The following is a 19,085-nucleotide window of genomic DNA, read 5'->3' as shown; positions in this document are numbered from 1 at the left end:
ATGTTGTTTGTTTTTTTATTTTTAAAGCCCTTATCTGTTTGAGATGCACATTGAATTATTTATAGGTAATGTAATAGATAGTCAAAGCTATGGTTTTTCCAGTAGTCATGTATGGATGTGAGAGTTGGACTATAAAGAAAGCTGAGCGCCAAAGAACTGATACTTTTGAACTGTGGTACTGAAGAAGACTCTTGAGAGTCCTTTGGACTGCAAGGAGATCCAACCAGTCCATCCTAAAGGAAATCAGTCCTGAATATACATTGGAAGGATTGATGCTGAAGCTGAAACTCTAATACTTTAGCCAGCTGATGTGAAGAAGTGACTCATTGGAAAAGACCTTGATGCTGGGAAAGATTGAAGGCAGGAGGAGAAGGGACGACAGAGGATGAGATGGTTGGATGGCATCACTGACTCTATGGACATGGGTTTGAGCAAACTCCGGGAGTTGGTGATGGACGGGGAGGCCTGGCGTTGCTGCAGTCCATGGGGTCACAAAGAGTCAGACACGACTGAGCAACTGAACTGAGAGTGATAGAAAGTTTGGAATTTGTTGAAGAGAACTCTAGGAGGGAAAAGCTAAGTAGAGTAGAAGAGAGGAGGTCTCAGCTGTCTGTGGGGCCCTTCCAGAAGGGGCAGGCGTTGGTACTCTGCTTCCTCTATGTCACCACAACCCTCTAACAGAGCCTATCCATGCTGATCATATTCAGTGGTGGTTATTTTGCAGCCACTTCTGAGTCCTTCTCCTTTAGCAGACACCGAGTTCCACAAAGGCTGGAGACATAGCACCCTCGTGTCCCTGACACGAAGCACAGTGCCTGGACCACAGAGACACTCAGTCAACGTTTGCTGAATGAATGAATCTAGACTGACTTCCTAAAGGGGCACTTGAGGGAATTTTCTGGTGTCCAGTGGTTAGGACACCATGTTCTCACTGCCAAAGACCCAGGTTCAATCGCTAAGATCTAAGATCCCTAAACCACGTGGCCAAAACAGTTTTGTGTTTTATTTTAAATCTTCAAAAGTGGGCACTCTAGGGCTTCCTTGGCAGCGCCACGGTAAAGAACCTGCCTGCCAGTGCAGGACACACAGGTTCGATCCCTGCTCTGGGAAGATCCCACATGCCGAAGAGCTGCCAAGCCTGTATGCCACAACTGCTGAAGCTTATGCTCTGCAACAGGAGAGGCCCACACAGCTCAACTAGAGAGTAGCCCCCACTCGCCACACTAGAGCAAAGCCCGAACAGCAACAAAGACCCCGGACAGCCAAAAATAAATAAATAAAATTATTAAAAAAAATAGAATCCATGTCAGAATGCTTGACAAATTTAACAAACAACTGTAATACATCAGCCCTGTTGTCAACTGTTTCCCTTCAAAGTATTTACAGACCTCCCAATTCTCACCTCGAAAACAGAAAGCCCTGCTTTTAAATGGCTCATGACCAAGTATGTTTTGCATTTTTTAACTCTTTGACTTTTTTTTTTCCCTTGGCCCACCCTGCATGGTTTGTGGAATTTTAGTTTCCTGACTAGGACTGAACCTGGGCCCTTGGCGCTTGGCAGTGAGAAAGCAGCGTCCTAACCACTGAGCCACCAGGGAATTTCTTTTCATTTTTAAACCCTTGACTTTTTTTTTTTAATCAAAGAAACTACCTGTTATTCCTGTTACTGGCTTAAGTAGCAAGCAGTTCAGAAAATAAGTTGGAAATGTCATCTATATTACTCATCTAACACACTAAGAGGATCAAGGAGCCAGGAATGAGTCAATTAAGGACACAGCCATAGTAAAATATGAGCATAATATATGCACAAAAGAAAAATATTTTAAAATTAGTGATATTGGCTAATTCATATTTCCACAAATAAAATTCACTTACATATACCCCCTTTTTTCATAATCAAGAAAACCATTTCTATCTTTCAAAAAATTATTTTCCTCTTTTGCTAAATTCTACATCATTCTATTTGTCCTATGAAGAAATTAATTGAAAGTAGTAATAACTGACCCTTTCATGAGAATAGCCAAGTATGTCAAACAGTATGAAGACTTTATTATCCATGCGTGCGTGCTAAGTCGCTTCAGTTGTGTTGGACTCTTTGTGACCCCCTGGACTGTAGGCTGCAGACTCCTCTGTCCATGGGATTCTCCAGGCAGGAATACTGGAGGGGGCTGCCATGCCCTCCTCCCTGGGATCTTCCCAACCCAAGGAGTGAACCCATGTCTCCCGAGTGTCTTGCACTGGCAGGCAGGTTCTTTACCACTAGCACCACCTGGGAAGCCCCTTTATTATCCAATCAAGTAAAAGAAAACAACACACACACACACACACAAAACCCAAATTGGCGATGAGCTGTAGGAAGAATGGCTGAGCACGCCCTTAATGAGAGAGGAGAGGTTATGGTATTTCGTTAAGTCCCTACTGATTGCTCACCCAATAGGCCTCTGCTAGGCACTGCTGATACTGGTGAGCAAGACAAAGGCCCTCTTCTCAGACAGCTTGCAATTCAGTGGGGAGAATCAGTGATCAAATAACTCTGTGCACCAAATCTGCAAGATAGGGGCAATATCATACCAGTGGGTACAGACGCCAAGGAGAGCTCGTGGAAGTCGGCCTTGCTTCCCCCCCTTTTCTGCCTGTCCATCTGACCTCCCTGCACTGACGAGGGTACTGGAGCTGAGAGGCACTGAGCTGAAGTTATGAACTGGGATGTTGACCTTTAACATTGACACCCTGGTAGAAGCTTGCCCACGGAATGGAGAGCTCACCGCAGGTGACAACGACCACTTCCTTCCCCGAGGTGGAGGCGTTAGTAAGAATCCTCAAACACCTTGAGGGGGCTGGGAGGTCCTGTTCTGACCTCTCGACCAGCCTTTACACTGGATGGGATTTCTAAAGGTCACCGCCACCAGCTGCGGGCGCTGCTCTGCGGGCAGGTGGGGTGGACACAGATCCAATGGTCTGGCCAAGGAAGGAAAGCCCCAGGGAGAGAAAGCTGGGAGAGAAAGGGCCCAAGTCCATCATCAGTTGGAATCGTCCCCCTCTCAAGCAAACACTGGATTCCGAGTCTGGACGATGGGCCCAGGGAGCATCCCCTCACTAAGGGGCCCGACTGCAGGCCACTGGGCGCTGTGTGACTTCCAGTACATTAAGCTGAGTGGTCAGGGTGAGGACCCCAAGGCCTGGGGCACCGGAAAGAGACCAGCGTCCTAGCCCACAGTGGACGTTAGGTGCGGGCAGGCAGTGCTTTCCCAGCTGGGGAAACGCAGTGTGAAGGTGTGGCAACGGAACAATGGCAGAGGTGTGGCAGAGGCCAGCGGAACAATGAACGTAGTAACCCGTCGCTGAACCTGTCTTTAGTCTCTGAGCACCTCTCCCATGCCAGGCTCGGGGCAGGGCTCCCCGGAACGCTTGGGCGTGGGAGAGAGAAATCGATACCTGGGCTGAGAGTGACAGGGCAGAGCTATGCCTCCATCGCTTCTCAGCCTGCAGGCCAGGGACCTGAGCCCGGCCCTCGGGGTAGAGGGGCCAAACGAGCCTGGGACAGCTCTTGGTGACAGCGGCAGGATGAGGGGCTTTGCTAATGACCTGTGACATCAGGAAGTGTATTTAGAGAAACTGGTATGAGGTGTGACATGATGCAAGTATCCCACAGTCATGGGGACTGCAGAGTCACTGGGTTGGACGGGGTAAGCGGTCCCTCACTGTGGGCCTTCTCCAGATGCCGGTGTGAGGCTATGAACCTCAGGACACAGTGTGTCTCAAACTCGCGACATCAGCGCTTTGTCTGGGGACAGGGCCATCCTGTGGGGCTGGCTTCTGGGCACACATCTTGGAAACTGCTGTTCCAGAGGATGCAGTCAGGGGAGGGTCAGGAAGAAAGAGCCACAAGGGCACCAGGGACTGGAAGGCCCTGTTTGGGGCCCGAAACCTCCTCGGACCAGGCTGGCCCACGGAGGACCAGCCTTGCTTTCCAGACCCCGCTCACACAGGACTAATGCTGATGCAGGGGCCGCCTGTGCGGTGCAGACAAAGGCAGGACCCTTGTCAAGAGACCTCACGGGGCACTATCACCAGGAGACGTTAAATAACCACAGAGGGACACTTAAGGGACTGTGTATTGGCCAGCGGGCAGAGAGGCCACGGGAACCGGAGACCAGGGGGCATCCCCACCACCTGGGGAAGAGTGGCTGCTATGGCCAACCCTCTAACAGGAGGTGCACAGCTCGAGAAGGCAGGGGTGTGGCTGCAAGAGGGGAGCGTTGCCATGGAGCATGGGGCGAATGACATGTGGAAAGAGAGCTAAGCGTGTGTGTGGCGTGGGTGTACCCGAGTGTCTGAATGTGCCAGTGAGTTTTCCAGGAGCCTCTCGGGCAGGGTTCTCTCTGGCTCCCCAGGGCACTGAGGGCACTGCCCTTGGCCCTGTCCCTCCACCCTATAGCCTGAGCGCCTGGGGTCGGGGTGGGCATGCTGGGGCTCCTCGGGGTTTCTGTGACCAGAGTCAGGCCTGGATAGATGGACAGGCATCACGTCACGGAGGCCTGAGGACTCTACGCGGAGCACTTTGGACTGCAAGCAGTGACAGGTATTACGCGAGGTAGAGTGACAAGGTCAGGTTCCTGAACATACCTAAATCCTTCCTGAAACCTGTGGGCTGAATAAATAGGACACAGCCAGGAGCTTTCCTGGCCCAGTCCAGTGGTTAAGACTCCGTGGTGTCTTATGCCGGGGGCACAGATTCAATCCCTGGTCAGGGAACTAGATCCCATTTGTGGCCAAAAAAAAAAAAACAAAACCCACAACCAAAAAGGTCACTCCAGCTCCCGTGAGAAGGAGCCATCAGAGATCTAAGGGCTTTGAGACTGAGACCAGGCAGAAAATGTTGCTTTAATCAGGACAGAAAGAGGGACAAAGCCAGGAGGCAGGGCAGGGGAGCCACAGCTCCCCCTACTGGAAGCTTCAGGAAGTGCTCTCCTTCGTGGAACAGCATCACAGCAAGGCTTCCTGAACAACTGCACAAGGCCCCATCCCTAAAGGGTCACTGTCACGGCCACCACCCCAGCCCTCTGCAGGTTGTTACTGCTAACAAAGATGGCTGATTTTGGAAGCAGATGGCTCCAAAGAGTCACATGTCCTGAGCTTTTAGTATATTTAATGCTATCAGATCTGGAAGTATTATAATTTACATTTCTTTCATTTTTTAAAAAATTTATTTATTTGGCTGCACTGGGTCTCAGATGAAGCATGCAAACTCTTAGTTGCGGCAAGGGAACTCTTACTTGTGGTGTGTGAGACCTAGTTCCCTGACCATGGGTTGGACCCAGGCCCCCTGCATTGGGAGTGCAGAATCTTAGCTACTGGACCACCAGGGAAGTTCTTATACTTCCAGTGGGGTCTACTGGGAGTTATGCGAGAAAGGGAGGGTTAATTTCTAAATAAGCCATTTTCTCCAATAAGGATGGATTTAAACGGAAACTTCCCCATCTGAAGAATCTCAAACCCAGAGGTGCCACTGGGTGGGCTTTGGGACTCACCCAGGGGGCTGTGCTCAGGTGTCCACCTTGAGAGTGTCTCTGCATTCATGCTTACCCACTGCAAACAGGGGGCTAAGGGGAGAAAGGTATTCCACAGCACTTTTAAATGCTGTTTGCAGCAAACAAAGACAGATGTTGCACCGTTAGAAATGGCAAAAAACTGACAATGTCTACCAGAGGAATGCTTAAATGAACCATATTGTTGTCAAATTTTCTAAAAGAAAAGGAGGATATAAGTATGCTAAAAGGACATGAAAGACTCTTGAAAATGTACCATTAAGTTAAAAGAGACAGCTGCAGAACGATGTATCTAATAAAATCTCAGTTATATATAGTTTTTAAAGGTTTGGAGGATGCATATAAAACAGTGTCACCTGTGGAGGAAGCGGGATGGGGTGGGTGTGAGGGAGGGAAGGGATTTGTGCTTCACTCCATTTCCTGCTAAACTGTTATACATTTTCCAGCTGACACATATTTGTGTAGTTCCTGTACTGGACATGGAACAACAGACTGGTTCCAAATAGGAAAAGGAGTACGTCAAGGCTGTATATTGTCACCCTGCTTATTTAACTTCTATGCAGAGTACATCATGAGAAATGCTGGGCTGGAAGAAGCACAAGCTGGAATCAAGATTGCTGGGAGAAATATCAACAACCTTAGATATGCAGATGACACCACCCTTATGGCAGAAAGTGAAGAGAAACTAAAAAGCCTCTTGATGAAAGTGAAAGAGGAGTGCAAAAGTTGGCTTAAAGCTCAACATTCAGAAAACGAAGATCATGGCATCTGGTCCCATCACTTCATGGGAAATGGATGGGGAAACAGTGGAAACAGTGGCAGACTTTATTTTCTTGGGCTCCAAAATCACTGCAGATGGTGACTGCAGCCATGAAATTACTCCTTGAAAGGAAAGTTATGACCAACCAAGTAGCATATTGAAAAGCAGAGACATTATTTTGCCAACAAAGGTTTGTCTAGTCAAGGCTATGGTTTTTCCAGTGGTCATGTATGGATGTGAGAGTTGGACTGTGAAGAAAGATGAGCACTGAAAAATTGATGCTTTTGAACTGTGGTGTTGGAGAAGACTCTTGAGAGTCCCTTGGACTGCAAGGAGGTCCAACCAGTCCATCCTAAAGGAGATCAGTCCTGGATGTTCCAATACTTTGGCCACCTGATGCGAAGAGTTGACTCATTGGAAAAGACTGATGCCGGGAGGGATTGGGGGCAGGAGAAGAAGGGGACAACAGAGGATGAGGTGGCTGGATGCCATCACCGGCTCGATGGACATGAGTTTGAGTGAACTCCGGGAGTTGGTGATGGACAGAGAGGCCTGGTGTGCTGCAATTCATGGGGTCGCAAAGAGTCGGACACAACTGAGTGACTGACCTGACCTGAAATGAATAATCTTAGAAGACAAAAAACTCTCCTTCTTGTGCTCTTAGAAGAAGCTTCTCCTTTTACTATTTATCCCTAGAGGCTTGATAATATGAAATCAGATTCATCTCATGCCTATGTGTGTGCTAAGTCGTTTCAGTTGTGTCCGACTCTGCCATCCCATGGACTGTAGCCTGCCAGGCTCCTCTGTCCATGGGGATTCTCCAGGCAAGAATACTGGAGTGGGTTGCTATGCCCTCCTCCAGGGGATCTTCCCGACCCAGGCATTGAACTTGCATCTCCTGCACTGGCGGCCGGGTTCTTCGCCACTAGCACCACCTGGGAAGCCCCAGATTCATCTCATATCCCAGTAAATCATGGCCCAGGGTTTGGAGCCTGACTTGGTAGGAGCCACGGCATGATAAGCCTGGGGTTGGGGTGGTGACAAGCAGCCCAACTGGAAGAGGCTACATGGGAGAGTTCTCATCTCAAGATTTTAACCCGTCATTAATCCTAGGAGCATCCAGATCTGTCAGCCAACTCTGATAATGCTTCTCAGGTGGTACGGTGGTAAAGAACCCGCCTGCCAATGCAGGAGATGTAAGAGATGCGGGTTCAAACCCTGAGTCGAGAAGATCCCCTGGAGGAGGAAATGGCAACCCACTCCAATATTCTTGCCTGAAGAATCCCATGGACAGAGGAGTCTGGTGGGCTACAGTTCATGGGGTTGCAAAGAGTCAGACACGATTGAGCACCACACAGCAACAGACAACTCTGATAAAGCAGCAGACTCTGGGACAGTTACCTGGTGGGAACGAGGTAGGGTAGGAACACACCTCTGGTTTCCCCATGGGGCCCTCCGCCAGGGTAATCTTCACACACACTCCCCAGAGGGGGTGACTGGCTGGATTTGCACTACCCTGTGCCCCCTTCCTCTGGGCAGTGAGGTTGTGTGGGTGGAGGGGGTTGGAGGGAGTGATTGGCCTTCTCTGTCCATGACTGAGTGAGAATGTTTCTTTAATTCCAGGGCTGAAAAGTAGGTAACCCACTTGCCTACCATACCCGCCCCCCCTACATTCTCCAATGTAAGCTTTCTCAGAATCAGCAGCAATATCTTCAGTTCCATTTTCCTTCATTCTATTGTATTTTTCAAGTGGTTCGGAACTCCAGGGGAAGAACGGTGCGATTTACTGAACCCTTCGGAACTTTCAACAGTGAATGAGTTTGCAGAGGGCCAGATTCTTAGCAGTCAGATTTAAAAACCAGAACAAAGTACTACATTTTGTAGAAGATACAGCTGTTTTATGATGGATCCTGGCTGGGCTTCTCCTTGAATACAGTGAATAAGCCCGAAGAGAAGTTGATCAAGGACCAGGCTAGAAAGAAGGCTGGTCTGTGCTCACCTATTTATCTTGAAATTGATGACATTCTGTTTGGACTTAAGAGTAGAACGTTGTTGTTTAGTTGCTCAGTAGTGTCCAGCTCTTTGTGATCCCATGGACTGCAGTCCGCCAGGCTCCTCTGTCCACGGGATTCTCCAGGCAAGAATACTGGAGCGGGTTGCCATTTCCTTCTCCAGGGGATCTTCCTGACCCAGAGACTGAGCCCATGGCCGCTGTCGTGTCTCCTGCATAGCAGGCGGGTTCTTGACTGCTGAACCACTGGGGAAGCTCTTAGGGTAGAATATATTCCCCTTAAAAGAATTAAAAAAGCATCTCCTTCCGAAGGGCTTCCCTCCTGGAGGCTCAGATGGTCAAGAATCTGCCTGCCATGAGGAGACCTGGGTGTAATTCCTGGGTCGGGAAGATCCCCTGGAGAAGGGAGTGACAACCCACTCCAGTATTCTTGCCTGGAGAATTTCATGGACAGAGAAGCCTGGCGGGCTACAGTCCACAGGATTTCTAAGAGTTGGACACGACTGAGTGACTAACACTTACACGCACGTACTCCTTCGGAACCCTAGATCCTATCAGCTCAGTCACCGGACGGCCCATCTAAATTGTATCCTAATTTCCTCTCCATATGTTATAAATCTGATACCACACATTGACGTTAGGCATGCCCAATCAACAACAATATCCTGTAATGACCCCTCATCTACTTTTTTTTTTATCATCTTGTAAGAAAAATATACTAGGAACAATAAAAGGCTGTTTGCAGGTTTTATTGCCTGGTAAGTCAATGACTCAGTAGGGAAAAAAAATGGTCATGAGTTAGGATAAACAGAGTTCACCCTCCCTCCTGTGAATTCTGAGGCTTAGACCCTGTACCTTAGTGTCACTGCAACACGGGAGGATGGCAGGCAGGACCAGTCTCTTGGCAAATGAAGGTGACCTCTAGTGGGATGAAATGTCCTAAATGTTGTGCCCCATTCCCTTTTATACTGCTCCTCTTAAATATGACATCAGTTTTTTGTTTGTTTTGTGCCCTGCCTCAGGCATGTGGGGTCTCTTTCAATTTATGGTTAAAAATTTACCTTAGTTGTAGCATGTGGGATCTGTGACTAGTTACCTGATGGGATTGATGGAACCTACGCCTCCTGCATTGGGAGCATGGGGTTTAGCCACTGGACCACCAAGGAAGTCCCTAGAAGGCCACTGTTTTTGGCAAACACACTCTGATCCTTAAAGTCATCCCAAGGCTGATGACTTACAGCCAAGCATATACAGGACATAAAAACTCAACTCAGCCAGTCCTCAGGGAGGTGGCTTGAGGCCCCTCCATCCTAGAGGGCCCACGAGGAAGTTACTTGTTTGAAACTCAGATGTCTGTGTGTACTTAACTGACATTTTTTAAAAAATGGCCGACTCACTTTAAGATTTCTGTACACAGACGTCATTGCAGCCATATCCTAAAGCACAGACGCCACAGCTCCTATCCTTCACCATCCACGTGTGGCGCAGCCGACACAGCAGCGGCTGGCCAGTCCTTCCACGTGCACCTCAAGGACACGGTCAAGGACCCTGGCTCACAAGGACGGTACCACATCCTTTCTACCAAAATCCACGAGAGGAACTCTCCTCAGGTCTGAGCCATAGCATCTCCCATGCAGTTTTTTTGGCCTGCCAGTCTTCAAAAATAATGTCCTTAATGACTTGCTTTTAAACTGCAATACACTGAGTTGGGAAAAGTTCACAGTCTAAGGGGCACCAGGGGACGCTGGTGGCACTGAGATGGTCTGTTGTGGGCACGTGTGATGGGCTCATGGGCGTTCATTTCACTGCTGTGCTTCGGAGGCTGCACATGTAGCACAAATGCTGTCTTAGATGCAGGATGAATATCACTGTCTCTTCCTTTATAAATAAATCACGTGACTGCGTTCTGCACTGGCTACTGGAAAGCTGGCACCAATTCCAGGCCTCCTTCCCCAGGTGCATTTTTAATACCAGCCTCAACCTGGCTTACTTTTATTTTTCTCACCCTCGTTTCCCTTGAACCATAATTTCTCTTTTCTCTCCAGCATCACTGAGATATATCTGACATGTACCATTGTGTGAGTTCAAGGTGTACAGTGTGATAACTTGATAAAGGTGTGTACTGTGACGTGATTACCACAATACACAGCTGTCACCTCACCTTTTTTTTCTAGTAGGAACATTTAAGATCTATTCCTTTAGAAACCGTCGAGTTCACAATCGAGTATTGTTAGCCATAGCCATCGCGCTGTCACTCACATCCCCAGAGCACGAGCATCTTGAAACTGGATGTCTGTGCCCCTTGACCAAAGTCTCCCCATTTCCCCTACCCTCCAGCAACCACCAGTCTACTTTCAGTGTCTATGAATTCTAACCAAGATTTCTTTATCTTTATTTTCTATATTTTTTCATTTCTCATATGTGTATTTTCTCATAATAAGAAGTTGCTTCAAATCTCTTTAAGAATGAGGTAGATTATTTTAAAACTAAAAAAGGCCTCTGTTTATGAAGAGAAGATCCTAGTGTTAATGTTCAAACACTTCAGTAAAAACCGGGGCTCTGACCCACAGACAGAGCGAGGAGGGCTCTGATCTCAGGGGGAGGGGCTCTGACCCTGGAGGGGGTCTCTGAATCTGGCGGCGGGAGGCGGGGGGGGGGGGGGGGGGGTGGGGGTGGGGGGTGGGGGGGGTGGGGTGCTCTGACCTTTGGGGAGGGACTCTGAACCTGGGGTGGAAGGCTCTGACTCCGAGGGGCGGCTCTGAACCTGGCGGGTAGGGAATCTGACCCTGGGGGAGCTCTGACTCTCAGGGGGTGGCTCTGACCCTTTCGGGGAGAGGCTCTAACTCTTGGCGGGGAGGGGCTCTGACCATCGGTGGGGGGCTCTGGCACTCAGAGAGGGCCTCTGACCCTTGTAGGGGGGGCTATGACCCTCGTAGCGGGGGCTCTGACCCTTGGGGAGAGGCTCTGACCCTCAGGTGATGGGGCTCTGACCCTTGTAGGGAGGGGGGGCTCTGACCCTCAGGTGATGGGGCTCTGACTCTTGTGGGTGGGGAGGGGCTCTGACCTTAGCGGGGGCTCTGACTCTCAGGGTTGGGCTCTGACCCTCGGAGGTGGGCTCTGACCCTCGTTGGGGGGGCTCTGACCCTCAGGTGATGGGGCTCTGACCCTTGCAGGGAGGGGGGGCTCTGACTCTCAGGGAACGGCTCTGACCCTTGGCGGGGGCTCTGACCCTCAGGGTTGGGCTCTGACCCTCGTGGGGGGGCTCTGACCCTCAGGTGATGGGGCTCTGACCCTTGCGGGGAGGGGGGGTTCTGACTCTCGGGGAGCGGCTCTGACCTTGGCGGGGACTCTGACCCTCAGGGTTGGGCTCTGACCCTCGTGAGGTGGGCTCTGACCCTGGAGGTGGGCTCTGACCCTGGGGGTGGGCTCTGACCCTCGTGGCAGGGGGGGGGCTCTGACCCTCAGGTGATGGGGCTCTGACCCTTGTGGCGGGGGGGGGCTCTGACCCTCAGGTGATGGGGCTCTGACTCTTGTGGGTGAGGAGGGGGGGCTCAGACTCTCAGGAAGGGGCTCTGACCCTGGGGGGGCTATGACCCTCAGGTGATGGGGCTCTGACCCTTGTGGGGAGGGGGGGCTCTGACTCTCGGGGAGAGGCTCTGACCCTTGTGGGGAAGGAGGTCTCTGACTCTCAGTGGGGGGCTCTGACCCTTGTGGGGAGGGGGGGGCTCTGACTCTTGGGGAGGGGCTCTGACCCTGGTGGGGGCTCTGATCCTTGTCGGGGGGGGCTCTGACCCTTGTGGGGGGGGGGCTCTGACTCTTGGGGAGGGGCTCTGACCCTGGTGGGGGCTCTGACCCTTGGGGGGGGGGGCTCTGACCCTGGGGGGGGTCTGACCCTCAGGTGATGGGGCTCTGACTTTTGGGGGTGCCACTTCCCTCCTAACTGCCCAGCTCCACCCATTCGGCCTCTGGACCAGGCGACAGGTTGGTATCTCCAGAGACAGGAGTCCGTGAACTGAAAACTCCCTTGGGAGACGCTGGTGTACTCTGTCTGCCCCTTGGTTAAGAACCAAACCAACTCCCCGAGCCTGCAGATGAGCTCTCCTAGGAAGGACACATCGCCTATGGAGTATTTTGGCCTGTAATGCAAACCTGAATCTAACTGCAAGGAAACATCAACCACAAAAGGAGAAATATTCTCTTATTAAAGGAGGGGAAGGACTATCTTCTTCTAAAACATCAATGTCATGAAAGTCAAAGAAAGAAGGACTGAGAGGACCTTCACGACGAAAGGAGGCTAAAGAGTCGGGACAAGTCAACGTAACACCTGACCCCACACTATGGGGTGGGGGTGGGGAGACGCTGCAAAGGGTGTTAATGGCTCAGCTGACAAAACTGGAAAATGCACAGTAGGTAATGAGGTAAAATACTGCATCAATATTAAATGTACTGAAACTGATAATCATAGTTACATAAGAGAACATTCCTATTAATGAATGCACACTGCACTTAAGTATTTAGGAGAAAAGGACATAATATATGTAATTTATCCTCAAATGGTTCAGAAAACATATTGCGTGTGTGTGCGTGTGTGTGTAGAGGAAGTGAACAAACGAGTTAAATGCCAGCAGTTGGGGAATATGGGTAAAGGGTATACAAGTGTCCTTTGGGCTATTTTTGCAACTTTTCTGTAAGTTTGCAATGACTCTAAGAGAAAAAGAAAGGCCCTGCCTGAGACCTGGAAGTTGCCTGTAAAAGAGGATGAGGTTGCCTTGGTTTCCTCCTGACCTGCTGCTGTTACCGGCCCTGGGGCCCACAGAGCGGCCCCACCTGGAAGAGATCAGCCTGTCTCCCTGACTAGGAGGCTGCCTTCCAGCTGCTCACTGTCCCAAAACAGCTTTCTTTTCCTTCTGGGAAAGTACAGATCTCCAAAGCCTGCTGAAATGCAGACTCCCGAATGTATTTTCTCCTGCTCTCTCATTTTTTAAAGTTATGGTACGGTGAAATCTATGGCAACCCACTCCAGTATCCTTGCCTGGAGAATCCTATGGACAGAGGAGCCTGGTGGGCTACAGTCCATGGGGTCACAAAGAGTTGGACATGACGGAGCGACTAACGCACAGGGTGAAATCTGCAAGCCTCACCGTGCCGGGCCTTGTGAAGTCCACGCTGCGCGCCAGGCTCTGCCGCATCTGGTTGCTGAAGAGGCGGACACAGACGCTCTGCAGGTACTCGGGAGTGATCTGCAGAGGACAGAGAAGGGATTGCTGGTGAGTGTTGCCCTGGCCGGTGTGGGCGCTGACTCTCCACAGCCGCGGAGGTAAGATTTTGCTTTAACATCAGAGCTCCAGTGAGTTGAGCCTGATGAGAAAACTAACACTCTCCAGGTGTGACCACGGGATACCATACTTTAAGTCATGTAATTGCACTTAACATACTCCCGCTGTCCTGCAAAATAAACTTTTCTTTCTGGCCTCTGCTCCCACACTCCAGCAGTAAGAGCTCAGGTCCCACCTGTGATCAGCGGGCCACGCCTGGCATCACATCAACCCTGGCCGTGGCAGCCACACCACAACGATGGCAGTTATTGTCTAATAGGAGAGACGGGAAAAGGAAAACACATGTTTTCTTTTATTTCTGTACTATTTGAATTTTCAATGTACATGCCTCCTTTTCTTCTTTTTTTTGTTAACAGTGATTATATAAGCCATCTTTGTTTTGTTTCTGGTACTTCTCTGTACTAAAGAAAAGTCGGTACGTGTTATTTTCAGAACTAAAAAACCCGAACAATTTTCAAGATACACATTTCAAATGCTCCTCACTAACTGCAGGGTGAAACACAAGTTTCTAAGCACAGTCTACAAATCTCTCTGTGACTGTCCCCAGTGCACCTCCCCCGCCTCATCTTGCAGCGCATGCCACTCCCCACCCCCTAGCTTCGGCTATTCCAGCCACACCATGCAACCTTCAGCAGTTCTGTGAACGTTTATGAGCTGTGTTTTCATCTGGGCAAAGACATTTCGGTGTAGGGTATTAAAACATACTTAAAAGAATCCACCTGCAATGCGGGAGACCTGGGTTTGATCCCTGGGTTGGGAAGATCCCCTGGAGAAGGGAAAGGCTACCCACTCCAGTATTCTGGCCTGGAGAATTCCAGGGACTGTGCAGTCCACGGGGTGGCAAAGAGTCAGACATGACTAAGCAACTTTCACAAGCTATTATAGCAAGAAGCAATCCACAGTTGTTGCTCTGGCCTAGAGTTCTGGGGTAATCCCAGGGAACTGCATAACTGATTCCTTTCAAGTGTTTACTTAAATGAGCCCTTATGAGAGTAAAAACCTGGAAACAATGCTAATGTCCAACAATAGAGACCCAACACGCTAAATAACCTGATAGAAAACACAGCCACAAGAGGTGAGCATCGTAGGAGGATATTTAATGACTTCAAGAATGCGTGATTCGGTATTTAGGAGAAAAGCAAACTAGAAGACTGTGTGAACTGAGCCCATTTCTGTAAAACACATGTATCCAAGTTTTGGGGGAAAAAAAAAAAGTCTGGAATGTTAACAAGTTTTATTACTAAGTGAGATAATGGCAGGTGATTTTAATCTTATTTTTGCATAGTTCTATATTTTCGAAAACTTCTAGAATACATTTCATTTTGTAATCACATTTTTAAGGTGCTAAAGCAAGTTTAATACATAAATCTACATTGGTGATAAAGTTGTATAAAGCTTAAAACATACACATATAGACACACACAGGAGTACAAGTAAAACTGGGGAAATCAGGATAAAGCAATAAATTGTATCAGCGCCAGTATCTTGGCTGAGACACTGCACTATCGTTTTGCAAACTATTACAACTGGTGGAAACTGGGAAGAGGATACAAGGACTCTCTGCCCTATGCCTTAAAATCACACGTGAACCCACAATTACTTCCAAAAAAAAAATTTTATTTCCAGAATGTGATTTTATTAAGCTTTCTATCTTTTTATTGAGTAAAACACTCAAGTCACTCCCACTAAAGTCGTAAATAAGACAAACATGCCCATGAACTCATTCAACTCCTAGAGTCTTAGCTAATCAGTTAAGTGGGGGAAAAAAGAAAGTTAGGATATACAAGGGGAAAAAAAATCACTATTTGAAAGTGATATGACTGCCAATCTAGAATAAAGGAGGATTGATCAAAAGAATCTCTCAGATTAATGGAGTTCAGAAAGGTTACTGGATACAAAATCAGTATATGAAAACCCATAGGTCTCCTATATACCAAAAGAATATCTCCCCCCGTTTTTATGCCACAACATAATTTTTTTTCTGCTGCCCATTTATTCTTTGCTAACACTAAGAACAGGCTAGAGAAATAAAGACGCAGTAGGTAATGTGTCAGGAAAAATGGGTGAAATACTGCAGCAGCGTGATAAACAGCTGCACCCGGCTTTGTAAAGTTGGGGGGCAAGTATCACTGGCTGGGGGTGGTGAGGAATCATCCGTGCCCATGACTCATCTTTATCTCAAGAAGACACGTGGACAATGGGGGACCTCCTTACCATCTTGCCACTGACTGTGGCCTCCAGAGAATCCACCAGCTCTGCCGTGACTCCGATGAGGTTGTGGTAGTCGGCCTGGATCCTGTTGTACCGTTTCAGGTACGTCATGGACCTCCGCTCAGCTTCTACCAGCTGCTGGTGGAGCTGCTGCAACATGTCTAGGAAGACAATTTACAGTGAAACAAAACAAAAAAGCGATGTTTAAAAAGAAGAAGTCTACAAGGGGCTTCCCTGGTGGCTCAATGGCAAAGAATCCGTCTGTCAATGCAGGAGACACGGGTTCTATCCCTGATCCGAGAAGATCCCACGTGCCACGGAGCAACTCGGCCCATGGGCCACAGCTACCGAGCGTCCACGCTGCAGCCACTGAAGCCTGAGTGCTCTAGGGCCTGTGATCCTCAACCAGGGAGGCTACTACGTTGCGACTAGAGAGTAGCCCCTGCTTGCTGTAACTAGAGAACAGCCCATGCAGCAAGGCACACTCAGCACAGCCATAAATAAATACATAATTTTTTAAAGAAACAAAAACAAAATTTAAGAAGATTTTTTAAAAACCCTACAAAATAAAAAATAATTATATTCTTCTCAAGTGAATGCCATACCTCCTGTGAGAATATTTTACTATAACAATGAACTTAGCACTGTGTATTTAACACTTCTGTTTATGCCATATTTACATACAAAGTGCTTTGTAATCACCAATCTTTTAATTTCTTCTTTTTGGCCGCACTGCCTGGCAGGTGGGATCTTTGTGTTCCCTGACCAGAGATCGAACTTACGCCCCTTGCATTGGAACCACAAGATCTTAACCACTGGACGCCAGGGAAGTCCTTGATTTTTTTTTTTTAATGTTTTGCCGTGATAGTTCAACTGCTCATCACTGACTTTCCTAACAAAATCTATTTCCTTGGCTGAATCCCATACAACTTCAGTTCCTCTCTCTACATATATGAGAAATGAACTCAATGTTTCTTTCTATCATCAATTCACAAAATGGCTGAACCAAAACCGAGTCTTTTTCTCTGTTTGTGCCCTGTGAGTCTGTATGAGGGATAAGTTCTTCCTTTTAAGTAAAAGTTAGGGCTGCGTGACGGGTGCTGAGAAAATTCAAATCCACAGTTAGGTAAGATGCCAGGTGTTCACTCTGCCAGTTTGAGAAAGCATAAGCCACCCTACCGGGTCTTAGAGCAGTAGCCTAGGGTTTTCTTCCTGGAAGCCCACCACCACCCTGCCCCATCCCTCACAGCGGAACAAGATGGCCAAGCCACCCTGGGCACAGCTGGACTCTTCATCGGTGTCCACCCTCCTTCCCTCTGTCCTACGTTCTCCCTTGCCTGGAAGGTCACACTTTTGATGGAAGGACCTGTTGCTGCCCCCACACCCATGTTAACTCACTGTGTCCCAATCCAGGTGCTGTCTAATATGTAAAGTCTTCATTTTAGAACACATTTCATGCATACAGAGAGACTTTAAAATTATAAAGACCAAATACAGGCATTATTTTATAATAACTTTAAGGAATATAACCTATAAAAATATTGAATCACTATGTTGTATATATACTTGAAACTAATATAATACTGTAAATCGACTATGCTGTGCTATGCTTAGGTGCTCAGTCGTGTCAGACTCTCTGCGACTCCATGCACTGCCTCACACCAGGCTTCCCTGTCCTTCCCATCTCCCACAGTTTGCTCAAACTCATGTCCACTGAGTCGATGATACCATCCAGCCATCTCATCCTCTGTCATCCCCTTCTCCTCTAGACCTCAATCTTTACCAGCACCAGGGTCTTTTCCAGTGAGTCAGTTCTTTGCATCAGGTAGCCAAGTACTGGAGCTTCACCTTCAGCACCAGTCCTTCCAATGAATGTTCAGGGTTGATTTCTTTTAGGATTGATCTTTAGGATTTCCTTTAGGATTGGTTTGATCTCCTCGCAGTCCAAGGGACTCTCAAGAGTCTTCTCCAGCACCTCAGTTAGAAAGCATCACTTCTTTGGCACTCAGCTTTCTTTATGGTCCAACTTCCACATCCATATATGACTACTGGAAAAACCAAAGCTTTGACTTTATGGACCTTTGTTGGCAAAGTGATGTCTCTGCATTTTAATACATCTAGATATGTCATAGCTATCTTTCCAAGGAGCTAGTGTCTTTTAATTTTGTGGCTGCAGTCACCTGGTGGGCCATACATGGCAGCTATTATTATTATTTCCTTTCATGGAAAAGGGTCAAAGATTTTCTAAATGTATTTCTATATAAGTAGATCACTTGAAAAAATGGCAGAAAGGTTATGTCCTAAAGCAGTGGTATGTAAACTCTGAAATACATCAGAATCATCCAAAAATAAAAATGATCAAGCTTCAACTTCAGAGACTGATCTTGTGGATACTGGGTAGGGGCTAAGTACCTACACTGTTAACAAACTCCTCAAATGGCTCTGACATACAACTGCATGTTTGAGAAACACTGCCCAAAATTATCTATTCCTCTTAATTTGTATCTTAACAGCTACGATGATAACCCACATTCCACTGTATTTAAAAAACCTTCATGTTCCACAATTGTTGATGTGCAGAAGTAAAATACTTTAACTATTAAAACCCCAAATATCACATAATGAATTATCATTATTATTTAATACTCATCAAGTTTCAGTATTGGAAGATAACTTTAAAAAGTCATCTGAAACAAATTTATATCCAGTATTTGAATCTCTGGAGAATATCCCTGGAAATCATTTATCATTCTCCTAATACAATATTGAGACTCACTACCTTCTTTCCCCACTAAGTATTATTTAAGCTTTTTCATACATCCAGAACTCAAAATTATATAGATAAGAACTTTCAAGGATGAAAATTTTAGATTATTCACAGTCCCATTTTATGGTAATAAATATTAGAGAGAATCTATGAGATTTTTCTCAACATGTACCAAGTGGCAGAGGAATGAAATACCAAAACCCATTAGCTGGGTCAAATGACTTTTCAAACCATCAATGTTAATGTCACCCAAGTAGTCCCTCTTGAAACGGGACTGCACCAAAAAACTCCCCTCAGAAACTCATTGTCGATTAACTAAATGTAAGGGACTATTTGTGGAGCTTTTACCTTGAGAACAAAGAAATGGAATTAATGACAGTTTCAAAGTATGGTAACCTGAGAGAAAATAGCCCTAACTACCAGCAGCCTACAGAAAAGAGTTGCTGTTAAG

General features: G+C 47.6%; 1 protein-coding gene across 1 annotated transcript in view; it reads right to left on the bottom strand.

The window, feature by feature from the left end:
* Positions 1 to 19,085, bottom strand: part of ARMC9 (armadillo repeat containing 9) — a 154,642-nt gene that overhangs the window by 109,077 nt on the left and 26,480 nt on the right. The window contains exons 8-9 of the mRNA XM_068968936.1: positions 15,871 to 16,028; positions 13,462 to 13,560 (exon numbers count right to left, since the gene is read on the bottom strand). Coding sequence (XP_068825037.1) covers positions 13,462 to 13,560; positions 15,871 to 16,028 — 257 coding nt within the window. The remainder of the gene's footprint in view (positions 1 to 13,461; positions 13,561 to 15,870; positions 16,029 to 19,085) is intronic.

The sequence above is a fragment of the Capricornis sumatraensis genome, chromosome 3 (assembly GCF_032405125.1).
Source record: "Capricornis sumatraensis isolate serow.1 chromosome 3, serow.2, whole genome shotgun sequence".
NCBI lineage: Eukaryota > Metazoa > Chordata > Mammalia > Artiodactyla > Bovidae > Capricornis > Capricornis sumatraensis.
The sequence above is the reverse complement of the archived record's forward strand: the minus strand, read 5'-3'. Positions and strand labels throughout refer to the sequence as shown.